Source organism: Rasamsonia byssochlamydoides (assembly GCF_041956645.1).
Source record: "Rasamsonia byssochlamydoides strain NRRL 3658 unplaced genomic scaffold VTN77scaffold_12, whole genome shotgun sequence".
In the NCBI taxonomy this organism is placed as follows: domain Eukaryota; kingdom Fungi; phylum Ascomycota; class Eurotiomycetes; order Eurotiales; family Trichocomaceae; genus Rasamsonia; species Rasamsonia byssochlamydoides.
The window spans coordinates 433,064-454,174 of record NW_027192395.1 but is presented as its reverse complement, the minus strand read 5'-3'; the positions used below and the strand labels follow the sequence as shown (position 1 = coordinate 454,174).

General features: G+C 49.6%; 6 protein-coding genes across 6 annotated transcripts; 2 read left to right on the top strand and 4 right to left on the bottom strand.

Moving 5' to 3' along the window:
* Positions 1-1,116: 1,116 nt before the first annotated feature.
* Positions 1,117-4,821, bottom strand: VTN77DRAFT_1297 (uncharacterized protein; the record flags this gene model as incomplete). Its single annotated transcript, XM_069417012.1, has 3 exons — positions 1,117-1,268; positions 1,337-4,736; positions 4,798-4,821. 3 exons carry the CDS (start codon positions 4,819-4,821, stop codon positions 1,117-1,119), a joined length of 3,576 nt encoding a protein of 1,191 aa, XP_069280251.1.
* A 382-nt stretch (positions 4,822-5,203) lies between these two features.
* Positions 5,204-6,634, top strand: VTN77DRAFT_1296 (uncharacterized protein; the record flags this gene model as incomplete). The annotated part of the gene is made up of 5 exons (XM_069417011.1): positions 5,204-5,312; positions 5,555-5,566; positions 5,642-5,778; positions 5,888-6,519; positions 6,604-6,634. 5 exons carry the CDS (start codon positions 5,204-5,206, stop codon positions 6,632-6,634), a joined length of 921 nt encoding a protein of 306 aa, XP_069280250.1.
* Positions 6,635-7,032: 398 nt separating this feature from the next.
* On the bottom strand, positions 7,033-12,732 carry VTN77DRAFT_1295 (uncharacterized protein; the record flags this gene model as incomplete). The annotated part of the gene is made up of 24 exons (XM_069417010.1): positions 7,033-7,666; positions 7,762-7,885; positions 7,970-7,989; positions 8,050-8,149; positions 8,206-8,221; positions 8,294-8,417; positions 8,469-8,808; positions 8,879-8,990; positions 9,053-9,068; positions 9,133-9,567; positions 9,644-9,703; positions 9,887-9,916; positions 10,473-10,676; positions 10,745-10,780; positions 10,843-10,907; positions 10,961-11,058; positions 11,115-11,136; positions 11,191-11,458; positions 11,512-11,625; positions 11,678-11,749; positions 11,814-11,866; positions 11,926-11,988; positions 12,052-12,149; positions 12,219-12,732. 24 exons carry the CDS (start codon positions 12,730-12,732, stop codon positions 7,033-7,035), a joined length of 3,618 nt encoding a protein of 1,205 aa, XP_069280249.1.
* Positions 12,733-13,514: 782 nt separating this feature from the next.
* VTN77DRAFT_1294 (uncharacterized protein) lies at positions 13,515-16,210 on the top strand (the record flags this gene model as incomplete). Its single annotated transcript, XM_069417009.1, has 3 exons — positions 13,515-15,110; positions 15,167-15,197; positions 15,276-16,210. 3 exons carry the CDS (start codon positions 13,515-13,517, stop codon positions 16,208-16,210), a joined length of 2,562 nt encoding a protein of 853 aa, XP_069280248.1.
* Positions 16,211-16,648: 438 nt separating this feature from the next.
* VTN77DRAFT_1293 (mitochondrial 37S ribosomal protein uS2m) lies at positions 16,649-17,792 on the bottom strand (the record flags this gene model as incomplete). Its single annotated transcript, XM_069417008.1, has 3 exons — positions 16,649-17,436; positions 17,507-17,698; positions 17,762-17,792. The coding sequence occupies 3 exons, from the start codon at positions 17,790-17,792 to the stop codon at positions 16,649-16,651; spliced, it is 1,011 nt and encodes a 336-aa protein (XP_069280247.1).
* Positions 17,793-18,253: 461 nt separating this feature from the next.
* VTN77DRAFT_1292 (uncharacterized protein) lies at positions 18,254-18,895 on the bottom strand (the record flags this gene model as incomplete). The annotated part of the gene is made up of 2 exons (XM_069417007.1): positions 18,254-18,572; positions 18,636-18,895. The coding sequence occupies 2 exons, from the start codon at positions 18,893-18,895 to the stop codon at positions 18,254-18,256; spliced, it is 579 nt and encodes a 192-aa protein (XP_069280246.1).
* Between the last annotated feature and the right edge of the window lie 2,216 nt (positions 18,896-21,111).

Here is a 21,111-nt window from a genome sequence, read left to right as displayed (position 1 = left end):
ACCCCTCTCTCAAGTCCTCTACTAACATGCCTTGTGTTCTTTTACCACCAGTTGACCGTTTCGGATCGTGTTTCGCGCTTGCTTGGAGACAAATCCCCCACGACCTTCTTCTTCAGCAGTTCTACCCCTCCTTGGACCACCATCTCCTCCGGTGTGTTCGGGCCAAGGAGGGGTAGACGATGCTATCTATCGTTTCCGCCGTCTCCAAGCAAGTCCGCCCCTGGACCGCCCGACGATCAAATTAGGCCTTGGGCCGGGGTGGCCAAAGCGACTCCGTTACGTCTCGTCTTCACGCCATCCTCCAGCCGTGCTGCGTTTGTGTTTTAGGTTCGCCTTTCTTTGATGTATTCTTGTTTCTTCCCGTAATTTCTTTTTTCTTTTTGTTTTCAGACAGTTGGACCTCCTGGACCGCCTTAGGGCTTGGGCCGGTGCCGCCCGCCGTCTTGATTCTATTTGATTGATTATTTGCATGCCTGGACCTTTTTGATCATGTACACTTTAGCTCTTCTTGGGAAACGAACTTTTTTGATTATTTTTTCATGCCTGTACTTTAGCTGTTGTTGTTGCCGTCGCTGTCTTTTTCTTGTTTGATTTTTTGATACCCTGTACGGTAGTTCTTTGGTGATCCTCCCAGGCGACACGACGGGGGCCGGGAGTAGAATCCATGATTTATGTTTCATCTGAATGCATCACTGAGAGCGAATTTGGGAAGTAATGTTTTTAAACAAGTCTTATATCTTCACTAAACACATGAATGAGATCTCTCCCCTCATATCGTTACCATAACGCGGAAGGACTTTTGACCCAAAAAAGGATAAGAATACTGTACATGTACATGGAAGTCCAATGGAAATCCCAAATCTCAGCAAGAGATGAGAAAAAAAATACAGGAAGGTGGCTGAGACCGACTGAAAGAGTAAACAAACACAGATAAACTCCATATATGCAACCAGGTACCTACACTCTATCATATCATATCATATCCCTGTCTTATGCCATGAATGTGTGGGGTCAAAGACACGAACAGAGATGTCATTATACAATTACAGCATAGATCAGAAGAAAAGGGGGACGAGGAGAGGGTTGGGTTGGGTAGGGGAAGAAAGGAAACTACGCTCAGAGATATCTCTTCTCGTAGATCTCCTCGTAGCACTGGACGTGATCGCCAACGGCAAAGTCGGTCCAGCCTTCGAAACCCATACCACATTCGGTGTCCTTGCGCATCTCCGTGACATCTTTCTTGACGTTCTTGAGGGAAGCAATAGCACCTGTGATTTCGAAAGTCAGAATACATAAAGTCAAAAATAAAGAAAGGGGGGTCTGAAGAACAACTCACCATCATAGATGACCTCCTTCCCTCTCAGAACTCGAACCTTCTTGGCTCGACTAATGACGCCGTTGCGGACTTTGCAGCCTGCAATGGCAGTCGTCTCCCGCCCCTTGACGGTGATGTGGAAGATCTGCCCGATTTCAGCCTCACCGGTGACGCGCTGAGACACAGCCGGAGGCAAGTGTTCGCTCATTTTAGCCTTCACGTCGTCGATCAATTCGTAGATGATGTTGTGGTTCAAGATCCTCACGCCCTGGGTTTCGGCCATCCGCTGAATGTTTGGATCGATAGTCATGTTGAAAGAAATGATGTTTGCGTCTGCCATGGCAGCGTGCTTGACATCGAACTCGGTGATGGGACCAACCCCGGAACGGAGAATGTGGGCAAAGATTTCATTGTTGCCGATGGCAGAAACTGAATTCACCAGTGCCTCGGCCGAGCCAGAGACATCCGCTTTGATCAGGAAATTGATCGGTCTTGGCCCGGATGCCGCCTCCTCAGCTTCCTCGTCCCCTTCCTCCTCCTGGGCTTCTTCTCGGCGCCGTTTCTCGAGAGTTTCTTTGCGAGATTCATTGATGGCGGCCATGTCTTCGCTCAACTTTTGAGTCTCCGTCTTCTCCAGTCGATATGCAACAACGTCCTTGGCCTTCTGCTCGCTGGGAGCCTGAAGGACTTCAGCACCGGCCTCAGGCTGCTCCTTCCAGCCATCGATCTCGACTGGCATTCCGGGCGTAGCCTCGTTGATTGCAACGCCGTGCTCATTTTTCAGGGTACGGATACGAGCCCAAGTCGTACCGGCGACAATGATATCTCCCGGACGTAGTGTTCCTCGTCTCACGAGGACGGTCGCAACGCGGCCGACTTTCTTCGTCGTAGCTTCAACAACCCAACCTTCTGCGTTTCCGTCGATAGGAGCTCGATGGTCGAGAAGCTCGGACAGTGTCACAATCGCCTCCTCAAGCTCCAACATCCCCTGGCCCGTCTTGCCACTGACACAGATTGCTTGGACATCACCTCCATAGTCTTCAACATCGACGCTGTGACGCGCAAGATCCTGCTTAACTCTCTCAGGGTTGACATTGTCTTTGTCAATCTTGTTGATGGCCACAATGATGGGAACATCCGCCTCTTTGGCATGCTTGATTGCCTCGACGGTCTGCGGCTTGACACTGTCATCCGCAGCCACAACCAGGACCACAATATCGGTCATGTTGGCGCCGCGACGGCGCATATCCAGAAATGCAGCATGGCCGGGCGTATCCAGGAATGTGATAGTCTTGCCGGATGGCATCGACACGGAGAAAGCACCGATATGCTGGGTGATACCTCCGTGCTCAGAAGCTGCGATGGAGGATTTACGGAGCCAGTCGAGAATCGTGGTTTTGCCGTGGTCAACGTGACCCATAATAGTCACCACCGGCGGCCGCGGGGGTAGAACAGACTTGTCCTCCGGTTCAGGCGCAGCCACCAAATCATCTTCATCCTTCTCGAAGATTGGCTCAAAATTGTACTCGGACGCGATCAGCCCCGCGGTCTCCGCATCCAGCACGTGGTTGTACGTCACCCCTTCGAAACCCATTTCCTCCATGCGTGCAACGAATTGTGCAGGTCGAACACCAAGGACGTCTGCCAGATTGATGACACTGATGAATTCTGGAAGATAAAGAGGACTGGGGGCTGCATCAGCCTCTTTTTGCTGCTCCTTCAATTTCTTTTTACGCTTCCGCTCCTCTCTGCGGCGTCGAATCTCGTCTTCGTCATATTCCTCGTCCTCAAATTCGGACTCTTGCTGTCTGGTGTTCTTCGGACGCTTGGACGACTTCTGCGATTGAACATCCACCTCTTCTTCGGATGGGTCCATCCATCTCCAGCTTCGAGAGGAAGGCTCTTCCGACGATGCCTCTGTTGACGTCTGGGATCTTGACTCATCACGGGCCTCGGAGTTAGCCCGTCGATTGGCATGCTCGAGCATTGCCTTCTCCCGGGCTGAGAGACCAGTGCGATCGCTACCTGGGTCGTCAAGCTTTCCTTCTTGCCAGTCGGTTAGCACTGACTGAGCCAACTTTCGAATCGTGATATTCTGTTCCGAAAGGTCCACCCGCTTGAATGCAGGCAAAAGCTCTGGGCGGGTGGTGTGGCAACATGGGCACTGGGCATGTTTTCCGAAACATCTGAAGCGGCACTCCGGACAGTCCCAATCCTCGGCGCGGAGATGTGGGGGGACTGCGATATTTCCTGGCTGCAACCGCTTCCTAGGACGGAGCCCTGGTTGACCCGAACGATACGGGTTCGCGCGGTTCGTCACGATCGTCAGGGGATCATCACTGCTTCCCGACGGCGCATTGCTATCCTCCTTGGATTGCGAGCTCTGCTCAGGTTCCCGTGTCGCCGATAAGATAGCCTGTCTGCTTGCTTCCTCACTTGCACTCAGACCGAAAGTTCTCCTTGACAGTCCAGCTCCCCACCCTCCAATCCTGGACTCTTTGGATTCCTTGAATTCCTTGGGTTCCCTGGATTCCTTGGATTCCTTGGATTGCGGACTTTGCTCAGGTCCCTGTTTCGCCGATAAGATAGCTTGTCTGCTTGCTTCCTCACTTGCACTCAGACCAGAAGTTTTCCTTAACAGTCCACCTCCCCATCCTCTAATCCTGGACTCTTTAGATTCCTCAGATTCTTTGGATGGTGAACTCTGCTCAGGTCCCTGTGTTGCTGATAAGATAGCTTGTCTGCTTGGTTCCTCATTTGTGCTCAGGCTGGAAGTCTTTCTTGATAGTCCGGCTCCCCATCCTCCACTCCTAGATTCTTTAGGTTCCTCAGATTCTTTGGATTGTGAACTCTGCTCAGGTCCCTTTGTCGCTGCTGAAATATCTTGGCTGCTTGCTTCCTCACTTGTGCTGAGACCAGAGGTTTTCCTTGGTAGTCCAGCTTCCCATGCTCCACCCCTGGACTCTTCAGATTCCTTAGATTGTGAACTCTGCTCAGGTCCCTGTGTTGCTGATAAGACAGCTTGTCTGCTTGCTTTCTCACTTGTGCTCAGGCTGGAAGTTTTCCTTGACAGTCCACCTCCCCATCCTCCAATCCTAGACTCTTTGGGTTCCTCAGATTCTTTAGATTGCAAACTCTGCTCAGGCCCCTTTGTCGCTGCTAAAATAGCTTGTCTGCTTGCTTCCTCACTTGCGCTGAGACCGGAAGTCTTCCTTGACAGTCCGGCTCCCCATCCTCCACCGAATTTACGAGGTAACGACGATCGGGAGGCCACGCTGTCTTCCTCGTTTGCTGCGGCAGTAGCCTGGCCAGATTGATCTACGCGAGAGGACGTGTGGAACTCATATCGTCTTGACGGTGGAAGCTGTTTTCTTCCGTTCCTGACGGCGCGGGCCGAGTCGATGGGCTGACATCGACAAAGCTAGAGACAGGTCAGCTCGTCATCATCAATTGGAGATTCAACGGAGATGTCAAATCCATACCCTCAGAATCGCTCTCTTCTGCATGGTGAACTGGTCTAGGCCCGCAGGCAAGGCAAGACCAGCAAGTCGTCTGAGGGTCGCATGGACAACTTCTCCGACTCGACATTCTTTTTTTGAGCTTTCCGCGGGCTTGACGTCTCTGGCCGGCCGGTCGGCGGGGCCGCATCACGTGGGTCGGCGGCATTGGCGAATCACGTCCGTCGCTGACATCGCGGACACAGCGATACTTGGGCCTTGCGCCATCGGCCCTGGTGGATAAGTTAGGGTCAGATTGAAAAGATAAACGAACCCCCCAGCCAGGCCAAAGTTCCCAGTTGATTTTCTTCCAGGAGCAGAGACGAGACGCACTCCGGCACCTGACCTGCCTGGCGAGCACCGTTCAAATAGTGGTCCTGGAACGTGCAAGATGGAAGACTGGGACAAGACGGAGAAGGACCTGCAGAGTGGAGGGTGGGTGCGGACTGCCAAGGACCTCTTTGCAGGTGCCGCGGGGGGGATTACTCAGGTTCTGATGGGTATGTTGATATCTCTTTTCAAGGACATTTTCGTGCTGTTTGACTGTTCGAAAATTTATGGTTTTGATTGGCGCGGTCACGTTTAACTCCAATTCCAACTGTTGATAACGTGACTTGTCTGGCTACTGCCCGAGAGCGTCTCTTACCCCAATTGCTGTGTGAAATGGTCTACTGTATTCCTTCAAATCTCATTATTTCATTTCGACACAAGCTAAAATAGAATGAGGCTAATTTCCAGACAGGTCAACCTTTTGGTACGTTCACGCAGTCAAGGCATTCTCGATTGGCCATTGACTGGTCATTTATATATCTAATCTAACCCTCGACAGATATTGTCAAGGTGCGACTGCAGACGACCTCTCAGTACTCAAGCGCCTTCGACTGCGCCTCCAAAATCCTGAAAAATGAAGGCCCCTTGGCTTTCTACAAGGGCACCTTGACCCCATTGATTGGAATTGGAGCTTGTGTAGGTATCTAATTCTTCTGCCATCCAAGAATCGCGGGCGCTCTGTCCGAGATTCTTCTATACCGTCTGTTTTCTTATTTGGGGTTTCAAGTACTAAGCTCCGTTGCAGGTCAGCGTTCAATTCGGTGCCTTCCATGAGGCACGGAGACGTTTCGAGGAAATCAACGCGAAAAAGAACCCTGGCATTCATGGTCTTACCTACACGCAGTATTACCTTGCTGGAGCCTTCGCCGGTATTACCAACTCGGTGCTCTCGGGACCCATCGAGCATGTCCGTATCCGCCTGCAGACCCAGCCCCATGGCGCTCAGCGGCTGTACGACGGGCCCCTCGACTGCGTCCGCAAGCTGTCCGCTCACGAGGGCGTCCTGCGTGGTCTCTTCCGCGGACAAGTGGTCACCGTCTACCGAGAAGCGCAAGCGTACGGCGTGTGGTTCCTGACCTTCGAGTATCTCATGAACCAGGACGCAAAGCGCAACAACATCAAGCGCGAGGACATCTCCAGCATTAAGGTCGCCACCTACGGCGGTCTCGCCGGCGAGGCCCTCTGGCTCGCCAGCTACCCGTTCGATGTCGTCAAGAGCAAGATGCAGAGCGACGGGTTCGGTGCTGAGCAGAAGTTCAAGAGCATGACGGACTGCTTCCGCAAGACGTTTGCCGCGGAGGGATTCGGTGGGTTCTGGAGAGGTCTCGGACCGACTCTTCTCAGGGCGATGCCTGTGTCTGCAGGAACGTTTGCAACGTATGTTATTTGTCTCCTTTACGCCTTCCTCCTTCTATGATCTGACGTGACAATTGGTGACTGATGAATTTCCCATCTCTACAGAGTGGAACTCGTCATGAGAGCGATTGGTTAAGCTCGTCTATGGAATCAAACAAGAAAAAAAAAACGAAAAGAAAAGAGAGACAGTATGTTGTAAATGATGCAGACGATCTTCTTTAACAGACAGACTTTGTTCTTGACGTCGAAAACTTACATTTTCGACTTTTGCATGATATACCAATCAGTCAATCAATCAATGGGTGTGCCAGTTATTTTTTTTTCAAGGTCCTGTTCAGTTCAACACGTGAGTGACAAGGACGAAAAAGACATGGGAAAGAATTTCTTTTTGTTCCGTGTTTAGGAAATACCTAGACTTTATTGTTTCAGGCCTTTATTTTCCTACTTCCGTTTCTTTAGATGCGGTAGAAATGGATGGATGGATGTTATCTAGCTATGTTATTTATACACAAAGTAAATAAAAGAGATATATATTTACACATTCAAAGAAAAATCACTGAAAAAATCCTGCCACGTAGTTGGGAAATAGAAGAGGTTGAGGCCTGGAAAATCCCACTCGAAGACGAACTGTCGCGGCACAAAGGACTGCAGGTCGGTCTGCGCGTCGAACAGTTCCCAGAATGATCCTGCACCAGCGGCTGTTCCGCCCTCTTCTTCCTGGTGATGGTGATGATGGTCTGTCTGAATGATGTTCGTACCTGTATCTGTGTGAGCCGCCGCCTTCGTTGTCTCCCGCACAGTCTTGCCGAATTTTTCGATGCTAAGCTTGAGGATTTGCAGGTAGATATTGTTGTCGTTGCCGGTACCGGGGCCGTGGTCTTGTCCTCCATGATGATGGTCTGTTGTCCCGTCAGCACTGGACGAGATCTCCTCCAGCATCTGATTCCCTTCCTCCAGGAGTTGGCGGTTTTCGTCGGGGCTTCCGGGCATCAGCCGTGCGAGCTTCAGCAGGAGCAGGAAGCAAAAGGCAAACTTGGCCCACACAAAATCCATAGCATATCTCAATTTCCTGAGGTAATGGGCCGGCTCGGCGGTGATGAGCTGGAGGTGCTTTCTCGCGCTCATCTTGGCTTTGAGGAGGAGATCCTGTTCTGTGGGAGAGATGGCTCTAACGATTTTCATTTCGGTTAGTTCGAAAAGAGAGACTGGTGAGGGCAATGGCTGCATTCGTCAAGGGTTGTAAGAGTGGCGTCTTGGACGTACGCAACATTTTCCACCCCCATATATCTCAGCACTTTGCAATATACCATCATCTCCGCCCAACATTTCTGTATCCCGAGGTTAACCAAAAGTGATGACCTCTCGTCTCCTGCCTTCTTCGAACTCTCTGATATCGGTGAAAGTGGAAAGGAACAAACGTTAGTTGATCCAAAACAAAAAGCCCCGCAACTTTTGTGGCAATAGGTCTTACTCATTATCCTAACCCAATCACTGTTATCACAAAACATTAGCAATTATGTCTGGTTGGAATTGAAGCGTGGAATCACGTACTCAAACCACACGTCAAGGTCAAGTTTTGCATCGCGAACGAAATCATTGACATCTAATCGATCGAGACTCGCCTCTTTGCTCAGCGAGTCATTCGTCTTGGCTGTGCCAGTTCAGTTCATTGCACACGGACAGCACAAAAGTTGCTTCTGAGCTCACCTCTCAGAAAGTTCAGCTATAAGGAGCGACAAAAATATTAGTATCAAGATATTCTCTCCTATGAATAGACCTGGTGAGATGATCATACCTCAACCTGAGAAAGCAGACGTAAATCCAACGCCGTTGAGGATGGATGGTTCAGCAGTATTCTACACCGACGCGTATCTCCAGTTTCCCGGATCGCTGGGGGTTTGCCTGCATCCACGCAGAAGCTAATCTCCGTCAGCATCTATGAAGAAAGAGCCTTGATCTCATGGACGGACATATGCTCAAGAACCAAAAGGCCAAACCAAATCCTAGCCTTGCGCATCAGCAACCGCCCCTCTTGGTCGAATTCATTATGAATATTAGCGCCACGAGATGATTCGTCAGGATCTCGTAGAGACAGTCGTTGTATTAGTTCTCCATACGCTTCGTGTAGTTTCAAATCGAGCGCCATCCGCGTCGCAAAAGACAAGAATAGCGAGCGCTCGGAGGTGTAGCACGCTATAACCAGCATTGCTTGGACTGATTCCAAACAACTCATTCTCTGATTCTGGATCACAATGTTGACACACTTCTTCAACTCGACATTTAATAGATCTGACATGTGAAAATCCGATCCTTTGAGTAGAAGATTAGCATCACGGCCTCGCATGGTCGCATGAGCAGATCAAGGCAAGTGTTCTCTTACTGTTCATGACGCGGCAACCTATTGTACAGATGGCATTGAACAAAATACTGCTGCGAGAACGGATACTTTCAAAGGTATCGCATTGCGGATCAAATATCGGAATAAATCGATCCTATTGTCACCCGTAAGTTCACCCGATCCACGTTCAAGGAACGATGTCATTTCCCAACATACACATCCTTCGAAAAAGCTGTTAAGAATTTTGCAACCAATTAAACACTGGCCATTTAGGCTGTCTCACATAGCTCACTCACGTTGTAAACGCCAAAATGGCATGCTCTCTAGTGATCAATCCCTTCATGATAAAATCAGGGACAGGTCCATCTTGTATTTCGAAATGAGAGCGTTTCCTCTTCATGCTCGGGGCAGGATGGGGTTCGAGCAGCGACTGTATGGGGATTTCCCCTGGAGCAGAGCCCAACTGCGACCGCTGGTCATGACTGGTAGTGTTTTTATCCATCTCAGACGCTGAAAAGTACGTCAAACTGTCCAGCTGGGCGGACTGCGGTGTTTGTGTGAAGATGCTTCCACCACCATAGACTTGCTGCGGCAATGATGGATCCACGTCTATTTGAGGCCGCGGTATCTGAGACGGTACCGTCTGTGAATTGGAGCGCTGAAGCAGCTGTCGCACTTCATTCAGTTGTTCAGCCAGACGCCGCACCTCGAATTCGAGGTTCTCGATTCTCCTGTGTACATAATTTAGTCTGTCAGAAGGGGGAGATAAGTACAAAGCTGTTTCAGATCCAATGTGGCAATTCGTACTCGATGGTAGGATCTTTTGGCACTTCGAAGAAAACGCAGTTTTTTCCAGTCGCATGACATCTGCAAGAATGATGAGCAAATGCTAAGGCACTCTAACTATATGCATAGTCTTTCAAGTCGGAGTTGCCGGGTCCACTTGCCTCGAACATGGTCTCTTTCCATCGCACTTCACCTGCACCACCATTGGACTTAGCCACCATTCTTGAAGCAATTTTCTTTTGCTTCGAATTAGCATCGTCTCACCTTCGATTGTCGGCAAGAACTGCAAGCTTTCTAGCAGATCTGTCAGCCGTGTCTGTCGGCACATGTCCGATTCAATATCGACGTCGTGATCTTACAGGAATCCTCTTCTTTCCTGTCACTACTGTAGAAACATTTGGAGAAACATCCGACTCCATTTTTATTGAATGGCGCACTCAAGCACGTAAAAGGGGATTCTCTCTTGTTGTTAGGAGAGACAGGTTTGCAAAGCCTCCCAGGTCAGAAAGGCGGGGGCGGAGACATCCGATGCTCTCACCTCATCCGGAAAGAACTCCTCGCTTATATGGAGTTTGGGTGGGGGTCGACTATTCATCAATTGAAGTGTTATATATTAATAATCACGTATCGGTTTCAGAAAGATGTCTTCAAGGTTGAGAATTTCCGAATCTCGAGTCTGGATGGTGCATACATTGTAAATATGATTCAATGCATTATCGTAGCTCCTGGGTTGGCTACGATTAGGGAGGAGACATAGTCTGCCCTAGTATTTACAGTACAACGTACTACATAAAATAATACGACCAACTCCTCAATCTTTTGGCGAAGGGCGCCTTCTTAGTATACGTACACAAAGTCCTCATTTTGCCAGTCGGTCAAGTCATCAAGTGAATTGTCGTGGCCTTGATTCTGTGAAGCTTTCACGGCCTCCGTATCTTCGTCGGCTGCACGAAGAGCATTCATCGAGTGATCAACCATTTTGGCTTGTTTGCCCATGCTCTCTCGCTTCTGTTCATGCTTGCGATTGAGAATCTTTAAGTATCCCATTTGAATCCTGTGTAATCATCTTTCGTCAGATATGCGTTGAGGAGTTGTGGGAAGGTCATGTCAGGGATTACATACGCATATAGCACTATCAAGACAATGAACAGCGCAAGGCTAAACAATCCTAGTCAGAAATTATATCCGACGTGTAGTATTAATGCTGGATTGCAACTCACTTAGATATAAGACCACGACGATATAGGGGCGCTTCCTCCGTTGTATACAAGGTTGGTCCAATGACCTGGGCCGGTTAGCTGTGTTGAGTTTCGTAGACCGCTCTGCATTCGTACTCACATTACCAGCACATTGTCCCACAATCATGAAAGCCGTAGTAATCTTCTTCTTGGTCTCTCCAGCGGTATTTCCTGCCGACCAGGAGTAGATCAATGGAGCTGAAACCCGTATCAGTACTGAAAAGAACCTAAATCAATCTCCTGATGATGCTTACTTATTCCTGGGTAGACAGATATCTCACCAGACACGTTAACAGGGCGAGCTTCGAAAGATAATCATAACAGGCTTACCAGATAATATCCCACCAGCAAGGGGCCTCTGTGTGCGGCGTCGTGGGCAATAACGAGTAGCATAACACACCCGATGATGGGTGGAATCGACAAAAACATAAGAACCGGTCCTTTAACTTTCCAAACCATTGCCAACCATGCACCCCCCATTGTCGATATCAGCTGAACTGCTCCAAAGGGCATGTTAAAAAGAATTGTCGTAAACTGGTCGAAGCCGAAGCCCTGGATAATCAGGGGACCGAACGTTGAAACACCGCCGCTGGGAATTCTAAACTCATGATGAGCAAGCCTTTTTTGCAGATACTGTGTGTTTACACTTACGAAATAGAGAACAACATGGCAAACCAGAGCCAAGTTTTCAAATCCAGAAAAGCCTCCTTCACATGATCCCACTTCCAAACGTAATTCTTGATACCCTGCTGGTTCATTCGCAGTCTAAAACGACGGGGTGAGTACTTGACAACACAGAGCAATTCTATTTACGCACCTTTCAATGGCAACGAGTTTGTCTTCATCCTTCAGGAAGTTGGTTTTCATGGGAGAATCAGGCATGAAGAATCTAGACTATGAGACTAGGGACCACAAATCGCGCATCTGGATCAATCTAAGAAGTTCCAACTTACAGTACGATGGCTGAGAATACCACAGTAATAAGGCCAAAGAAAAGGAAGATAATCTGTCTCTAGTGTAAGCCAGATATCGTACGTCTCTCAGATTAGATTAGGGATAACGGACTTGATAAGGAGCAAACGTGGAGGAATGAATATGCCCGAGACCCCAAGAGAGGAGGCTGCCAAACTATGCGTACGTACAATAAATCAGTATAAAAAAGCACCGTTAGCAGACCAGTAATACACGCACCATGTTTGTGATACCGTTCATTGCGTACCATGCGCCCAGCCTCACAGGCTGCTCTCGTCTCCGGTACCACATTTGAGTTACAGCAATGAAAGCCGGCGCTGGACTCCCACACATGGTCAATAAGTATTTATTTTCAACAGCTGATGGTTCCCAGAGGCAGTGCTTACCGACGCCTGCTTCCCAAATCCCGAGAAACATTCGGCAAACAAGCAGTCCTCCGAAATTATGAGCCGCTGGCATCGCAGACAGGACAGCGCCCCAGGCAAACACTGAAAGAGCAAGGAACTTTCCCAATGGTAGTTTTACCAGGATGTAAGCCACGAGTGGCTGGCACACAAGTTGCGCGAGATAGACGACAGATCCCAGCCACGAATACTGTAAGCCATGCAGGCCTGTCTTTTCAATGAGCCCGAAGACAGAAGCATATGCGAGGGTCGTCTTGTCCAGCGATTGCAGGAAATATATTCCCAGGATGATGGGCAGGATCCTGACGTCGATTTTCCGCAGCACTCGAGCATTGTTCTCCGGAGTCAGCACTGCGCTATGGCCGCTGTCCTCGAGCAGCTCAACAGCTTTGTCCTTCTTGGAGAGATCCTCAAGGTGAGTGGCCTGCGTTTCAGCCTCGACCGCTTCCACCAAATCTTCCTGGTGCATTTTCGGATTGTCATGCTTATGAGACATGATGGTTCGCAGAGATCTGCACAGATTCATCAGATAAGACCTCACAGACTCCTCGACAGTCATTACACAGCTGGGATTTGTCACCCCAAACCTTTGGATTGAGTTTGACAAATGGCTAATCCTCTCAGAGTCTCTGTTCCAGGAATAACAACTTCGTCCTTTGGGACTCCAATGTTCAGGACCTGGAATGATCAGGATAGGATAACGACAAGGAGCAGAAGCAAAGGTAGGGACTCTTAAGGCACCCAAAGTGCGCCAAGTAGGTGCAAGTCATGACAACGGGATGTTTTGGGCCACATTTACGAGGATGGTCAATTTATCTCCTGATGTAGCTGACGCCGAGCCTCTAAGGGGGCATGTGTCGCTATCCAAATCGGCTTTCGGCCATGAGATCCGGTGGCCGCGTCCATGATGGCCGTGTAAGGATATAGCCGGGGAGGTGAATTTCCGGGGAACACAAATCGCGGGGGAAGCAAACCTCCGCATCAGGCCACATGATTTGGGGTTGTGGAGACGAAGCGTGGGGTTCTGCTAAGCCGTGAATGTAATGGACTCGGAGATGCCATCCGAAATCCGATCCATGTCCCCGCAGTGATGTTTCCCTATCCTCCTCTCTTCGGATAAGCAGACCGATGTTTGAAGACATATCTGCGGGGTCTAGGCTTTGTATATAAACTCGTAGAATCAGTAGTTCTCTCTCTGTTGTCTTCTGATAGCAGTAGCAAGAGTCTTGTTTTTTTTTTCCTTTCAATTGTTGATGTCGTTGATACAACACCCACACCATGCCGCAGAAAGAGTTTGTCCCAAAACGGTACGAACTGTACAGTTCCAAGGCGGACGATGATGGAGCTGCCTCCGTGCACCTTCGATCGAGTAGCGGCAATCGGAACTTCGAGTTTACATTCGAGGCGGTGCGGCCGAATATTTTCCGGGTTTCTTTTACCTCCCCAGATCACCCTCTCCCGCCATATCCGAGTGTCCCTAAGCCGACGCAAGACTTCAGCAATGTTCACACTGCGAGTTCAACCACTGGCTCGTCAAAGAAGATAGAGGTCGGAGATGTGACAGCGTCGGTCGATTGGAGCCATACTCCAGTGGTGTCTTTGTCCTGGACCGGTTCTGATAAGTATCTGCACCGGGATCTGCCGTTGCGTTCATATGTAGCAGACTCGACAGGTGTCGCACACTACAGTGTGCATGATAGAAATGCCTTGCATGTCGGCCTAGGAGAGAAGGCAGCCCCAATGGACCTGACGAACCGGCATTTCATTCTATCGACCACGGACTGCTTCGGGTACGATGTGTACCGCACAGATCCGCTGTATAAGCATATCCCGCTCCTGATAAAAGCAAACCCGGAAGGTGTCGTCGCGATCTTCTCGAGCTCACACAGCAGGGGAACCTGGTCCGTGGGCTCGGAGATTGACGGGCTCTGGGGTCATTTCAAGGTGTACCGTCAGGACTACGGCGGTCTCGAAGAGTATCTCATGGTGGGAAAGACTCTGAAAGATGTAGTCAGATCGTATGCTGAGCTGGCTGGCTTCCCCATCCTTCCTCCTCGATGGGCATATGGTTACATCTCTGGCGGATATAGATATACCATGTTGGACGATCCCCCTGCCAGTCAGGCTCTGTTGGACTTTGCGGACAAATTGAAACAGCACGACATTCCTTGTTCAGCACACCAGATGAGCTCTGGCTACTCAATCTCTCACATAGAGCCCAAGGTCCGTAATGTCTTCACGTGGAATTCCCATCGATTCCCTGAACCCGAGAAATGGACTGCAAAGTTCCATGCCACCGGCATGAGACTGCTCTCCAACATTAAACCTTTTGTTCTCGCTTCGCACCCCGACTATCAGAAGCTGGTGGAGGCCGGAGCCTTATTCAAAGACCCCGAGACCAAGGAACCAGGTGTCATGCGCCTCTGGAGCGCTGGAGGCGCTGAAGGTGGTGACGGCTGCCACATCGATTTCACTTCGTCGTTTGCCTTCAAATGGTGGTACGACGGTGTCCAGAAGCTTAAGCGTGCTGGCATTGATGGGATGTGGAATGATAACAACGAATACACCCTTCCCAATGATGATTGGGAGCTTGCGTTGGACAACAAGGACTGTATCGATCCTGAACGGTCCCAAGTGGCCAACTCTGTGGGACTTTGGGGTCGGAGCATGCATACAGAGCTGATGGGGAAAGCGTCTCATGATGCTCTTGTTGATCTGGAGCCAGAAAAGAGACCGTTCGTCTTGACGAGGAGTGCAACAGCTGGGACCCTCCGGTACGCTGCGAGCTCGTGGAGTGGTGACGATGTGACCAGCTGGGAGGGGATGAAGGGTGCCAATTCTCTTTCCTTGACGGCGGGAGTGTGCCTTCTACAGGTGAGGTGACAACCAGCATGTGACATTTCTACTGCACAGTTCTAACAACACTCCAGTGTTATGGTCATGACATTGGTGGCTTTGAGGGTGAGTATCCATTCTTCTAGGAAGCGATAGATACTGCACAGGAGTTCTTGCTAATTGCTATTTTCACAAATATGCTAGGCCCTCAACCGTCCCCAGAACTGCTGCTCCGCTGGGTCCAGCTTGGAATCTATTCCTCTAGATTCGCCATCAATTGCTTCAAGACCTCTCCGCAAGATAACAAACTTGGAGATGTCATCGAACCATGGATGTACCCCGAAATCACTCCACTGATCCGCGATGCAATCAAACGTCGCTACGAGATCCTCCCCTACATATACTCCCTGGGCCTGGAGAGCCATTTGTATGCATCCCCTCCTCAGCGATGGGTTGGCTGGGGCTACGAGTCTGATCCAGAGGTGTGGTCCAAAAAGCTCAAGCAGGGAGAGGAACAATTCTGGTTTGGAGACACCCTTCTGGTCGGCGGAGTTTACGAGCCCGGTGTCTCCGTGGCAAAGATCTACCTGCCCCGGAAGGCCGATGCCTCTGGCTTTGACTATGGATACGTCAACCTGAACGCACCGTACAATTACCTCGCATCCGGCCAGTGGGTAGAAATTCCCTCTGAATGGAAAACCAGCATCCCGCTTCTGGCCCGAGTCGGAGGCGCCATTCCAGTAGGCAAGAGTGTCGCGACACGGACTCCCGGCGAAGAGAAAATTGATGCTGCCGCTGCTGCATTGGAGGAGGACGACTACCGCGGCGTCGAGATCTTCCCACCACGCGGCAGTTCTCACGGACATGTCTTCTCAACGACCTGGCTGGAGGACGACGGGATCTCACGGGAAGCACAAATCTCCCGCTTCACGATCAGCTACAGCTCCACGGAAGAAAAGGTCACAGTGGGCTTCACAAAAGGCGAAGACAACGGATACACACCGGCGTGGAAAGATCCTGATATCATCCTTCCCCATGGGGACTCGAGGCATGTCGTTTCCGATCTTGGAAAGCCGCTCGAATACGTGGGCACGGATTCTCGTGGACGCCAGGTGTATAGACTTAAGGCATCGTCGTAAATCTCCAAAATTGACTGTGTCAAATGAGAGACCATAATCCCTCTAGCTGAGTCTCTCTCTCTTGTCTTGTAGGTATAGGAGAAGAATTTGGGCGGATATAGAATGATAAAGGTTGAATGATAGATATCTGGATATAGGCGTACTTAAACTTTGATATAGGAAGAATACCAATAACAAGCTATTCAGGATTGAACTCACTGTCACCCGGTGCTGTACAATGCAGTATTGTTGTGCTAAGGTGATGCGACTGGTAGCATGGTCGACTCCGGAATCTTTAAGGGGCGGGGAGAAGTCTAAATATATAATACAATGATAATGATCCTATTTCTAAGACAAAAGTATGAAAGCACTAATAAAGGGGATCATTTCGGGATGCATACATAAAAATACAGATACATCATTCAAAAAATGCATGAAAACAAGGGTTCCCGTCCTTGCTCAATCTTGTCCAGCAGCCGGATTATTGCGAATCTCCTCTGCAGTGACCGGCTCATAGGATAAAATTCCTCTTGAAGCCTCCTCCAGACGACGCCGTTGCCCTTCCTCTCCTGCTCTGCCCAGAACACCAGCAATGAGCTGCACAGAGCGTAAGCTGTCATCGTTGGCGGGGATGGGATACGTCACACGCGTGGGATCCGCATCGGTATCGATAATGCCAATTGTGGGGACGTTGTTAAGCCCACATTCATGTAGTAAGACCTCGTTCTCGATCGGATTGAAGCAAACAACAAGGTCAGGTTTCAAGACCGGTCGGTCGACCAAGTGGGGTTTAAACTCCGGCAGCTCTTCGTCGAACGCATTGACAACTTTCATCTCACAGTGTCCCAGAATCTGTTGGCCATTGGTGAGACTGCCGGGAATCCATCGCTCGAAAATGTGGTATCCCTTGGCCAGCTCCGCAGCCCGGACGACGCATCGTTTCTGGCCTTTCCGTGTGCCCACAAACAGAATGAGACCACCTCGTCTGGAGACTTCTTCTACCACCTTTGCCGCTCGACGGAGATATGCCGCAGTCACATCGAGCGAAATGATATGGATTCCTTCTCGAATACCAAAGATGTATCGTGAATTCTGGGGGTTCCACCGGGAAGTTGAATGTCCGAGGTGTGTCTGGGATGCGAGGAGAAGTTCAAGAGTGATGTCGGACGGTCTGGGTGGATTTCTAATAAGTTCTTCCGGCTCATAGGTATCCGTCACTACGGAACCTAGACTGTGAAATTGGTGTCCTGAGTGATGAAGCACAAGTTAGTGTGTGTGGAAGCCGACTGGGATTAAGTCAATTGAGTGTCAACTCACGTCGCTTCACTGTTTTCCTCCATTCCTCCTGAGCAGGAGACCTGGCTTCATCTGGGACCTGCAAGGCCGCTGAAGGTTTGTCGGGCTGTGATGTAGGAGGGTTTTGAACTGCTTCCGCCGTCACGACCTTCGTATCGGTCGAGGAGAAGCGGCTCAGGATGCGGGTCTGATTGAGCAGCCGCAGATTACGGCCTTCCAAAAACAATTATGTCAGTGCGAGATCTGAATTATAATTTCCTAACGTCCGATACTCACTTTGCCGCACGCACAGCTGTCGCACAATCATTGTGTCGTTGTTCGTCCTGCTGCTTCTCTCGGCAGCGATCGCAGCTCCGGAGAATCTTCAACTTTTGATGGAAGGCTTGGCACCCATATCACGACTGGCGCTAACCGTTTTTGGATAACTAATCAGCGTTAATATTTGGAATATTAGAGAGGCTATGAGCAATGATTTTATATAGGCTCTTATGTAGTTTTAATTCTTTTTTTATTTCTATGTTTCTTTATTTTTTTTTAAAAAATCCCTCTTATCAAAGGATCTATGAGAGCTCTACACGAATACCAGCAGCTGGAATATTCGATGTCAACAGAATCTGAAATTCGATTAAGTCTACACCCTGTAATGATATAACACAGTTCCTAAAAACGCCGATGCGAATGTGTCGTAAGCGAGAACCATCTCATGAGAACTACCCAGCGAGAACGAGAGGCCGTTGCTGAAAATCAAATAAACGATTCATCAACCACTTAGTTCTTGCCAAAGAAGCTGCTCGAGGAGCCACTCAGTGAGTCGAATCCACCGCTGGGTCCCTGAGGCTGCCCGTAAGGACCCTGCTGGTGAGAGTGGCCGTGGTGTCCGTGGTGTCCGTGCTGACCGTGTTCACCTTGGTGGTGGTGCTTCTTTATTTGGTCCTCGATGATGCTGCCCACGATGGCCCCGCCGATTGTCCCGAGAAGGCCGTGGTTGGCCTTGTGGCCAGCGAATCCTCCAGCAAGTCCTCCGGCGATTGCTCCACCAAGACCTCGTTCACCGTCCTGAGCCTCACCAGGCGCACTCTGTTCGTAGCTGCTATATTGTCAGAATGATCCGGTGAAAGACTGAAATAATCATGATTCGGCTGGAACTTACTTGGAGCGGTCATAAGACTGGGAATACTGCTGGCCATATTGTTCTTGCTGGCCGTATTGAGGGTTCTGTGCATAATACTCCTGCGCTTGGCCATAACCGCCGGGCTGCCCATTCTGACCCTGCTGGCCATGTTGTTGATGGTGGGGCTGGTGGGAGTGATTGTGGCCGGGTTGACCATAGCCTTGCTGGGGAGGATATTCGCCCTGGCCTTGGTTGTAGTAACTCTGGTTCTGACCGTACTGTTCGTAAGGACCGGACATCTTGACGAGGTGTAGATGAGATGTTATCAAGGAAGAATGAATAGTAGTTAATATGGAATGCAGATGTTTGATAGCGTAGGAGTTTGTTGGACTGATGTTTAAACTGATGACAGACGGTTTGGGCGGGGTATCCCTGGCCTTATATACAAGTGAGCTTCAGAAATGATCACACCACCAGGGCTGAGAGCAAACCTTCTTTCCTCAAAAATAGTGCTTACGGTTCAGCCACGGCAGGCATTAGTTAGGACCTCAGGTAGGAAGATCTCGGATTCGCAATATTGGTTCCATGCAATAGGAAGTAGTCCCCTGTTCGTAGACATCATCTAGCGGGTCCCATGCTCAGCGCTCTGACGCATCTTCCATCAGCCAGAGCAACAAGGCTGGCCTCTACGAATGGCCAACAAGGGTCCTGGCTCAGCCCCCGGACTCCGCCTTTTCAGCTCAGCCATGATGTCCATGCGACATCCATGAATGGACACTGTATCCAGTAGTAGACCACCCGGGAACCCGGGACTATCCTATCAGGATCTTCACTCGCAACTCGTGTTGTTCTGTTGTTCATCCTGTAGCCATCTGGAATCCTGCACCGCCTCGAGTCACTGCCCCGCGTATCGTGGCTCATAAAGTCGCTAAAAAGAGCCAGCCTGTGGCTGAGGGCTTCTCCAGACCCCGTATCCATAGGACATCGGATCGGAAAAAGGTTGTTACGCGCCTGGGTCTTACAGAGTACTGTCTTACCCACCATCTGTTCCACCGAGTGCCAAACTTAGGTAAGCGGTAAGTCAGAGGCAAATCATACTCCGGAGTACTCCGTACACTTGGGTGACGCCGAATTCCCCCGTTAAGGACTAGTGTTCCTATTTAGGAAAAGCGTTTGAGTGATGCTTGGCACCGCTGAGCGTGGTCTATAAAGTCTCTCTCTCGCTGTTTAATCCTTCTTGAACTCACATTCATTTTCTTCCCATTAACGCTGTAGCCCTCAAGGCAGAATTTAGTGAGGCATTTTTGCTATTGAGCAACACCAATTCTACCCTTTTCGGCTCTGCCAACCCCTTTCCGTTCTTTGAGCTCGTGCTATTCTAGGACATCCCGCTGTTTGCGCCGACTTTCAGCCTGTAAGCATTCTTTATGAACCAATTCTTCCATATCGTAATGATTACTAAATTGAAATTGCCATTTCATATATGTTATTGAGTGACCAATCGGGTGGTTGATGTTCGTCGAGAGTGTCAAGGGACGGTCTGATACCCACATCTGCGATGCAGCCAACTGAACTCATCCTGCAGTAAACCTCTTCACCCATTCTTTGCGGAATGCACTGCCGAGCTTTTTCATGGGCTTCGATATGATCGAGGAGGTCAACTTTGAAGCATCGCGTATCCTCCTGTGTTGCGAAACTGAAGGAGAATTAGAACACTTCAAGTAATGAATCCCATACCTATTATTAATTAACCCACTTTTGAACATGTATATCAATGACATAGAGCTAATAAACATGATTCCAAATTGTCCCTTGCAGCCAATGTGCATGATGCTGCATTGCTGCCTAATGCAAACGCCAAGTAACCTTGCCTGTTTTGTAAATTCTCAAACCCATTATTCATCAGTCGTATCAGGATCAAAACCTCACGTACGCAATCATCACTGGAGGTTCTCGAAGAGAAACAGCGTGACTGTTTCTCCAAAAACATGGTATCCCTAGTCCTGATCTAACGGACTCGAGAAAATTCCCCTGGCCACTCAAAATTTTCCTTCTCCTGATTCACGGTCGTATCAGGATTCAACTTTACCATTCCCTACGTCGTCGCCTCCACCCCTTCACGACCTGGTGTGACCATGACCAGTGGAGAGAGACGCACTCTGCCGCGACTCAAAATGCCACTGGAGCGACGGTGGCCCTTGGGCTTTTTGACGTTGTTCGAAGAAGACGATGATTTCTAATATCGGCGAAATTTGCGGTCCATGTTGTATGTGGCGGGATCGTAATCATTGGCTCTCCGCGAATTCTGACTGCGTCGACCGCTGTACAATGATTATTCTGTCAAGCTATCTACGCTTCTGGAGAGATTGAATCGGTGAGAGGATTGAGTGTGTGTATCATGAACGGGTTTGTCCACGACTGGTGTTTGTTGAGAGAGATTAATGTCTGACTGGCTGACAAGCAGGATTTGTGTGGTATGGTTGCCAATTCCCGCCGTCTTCTTAGCTTTGGAACA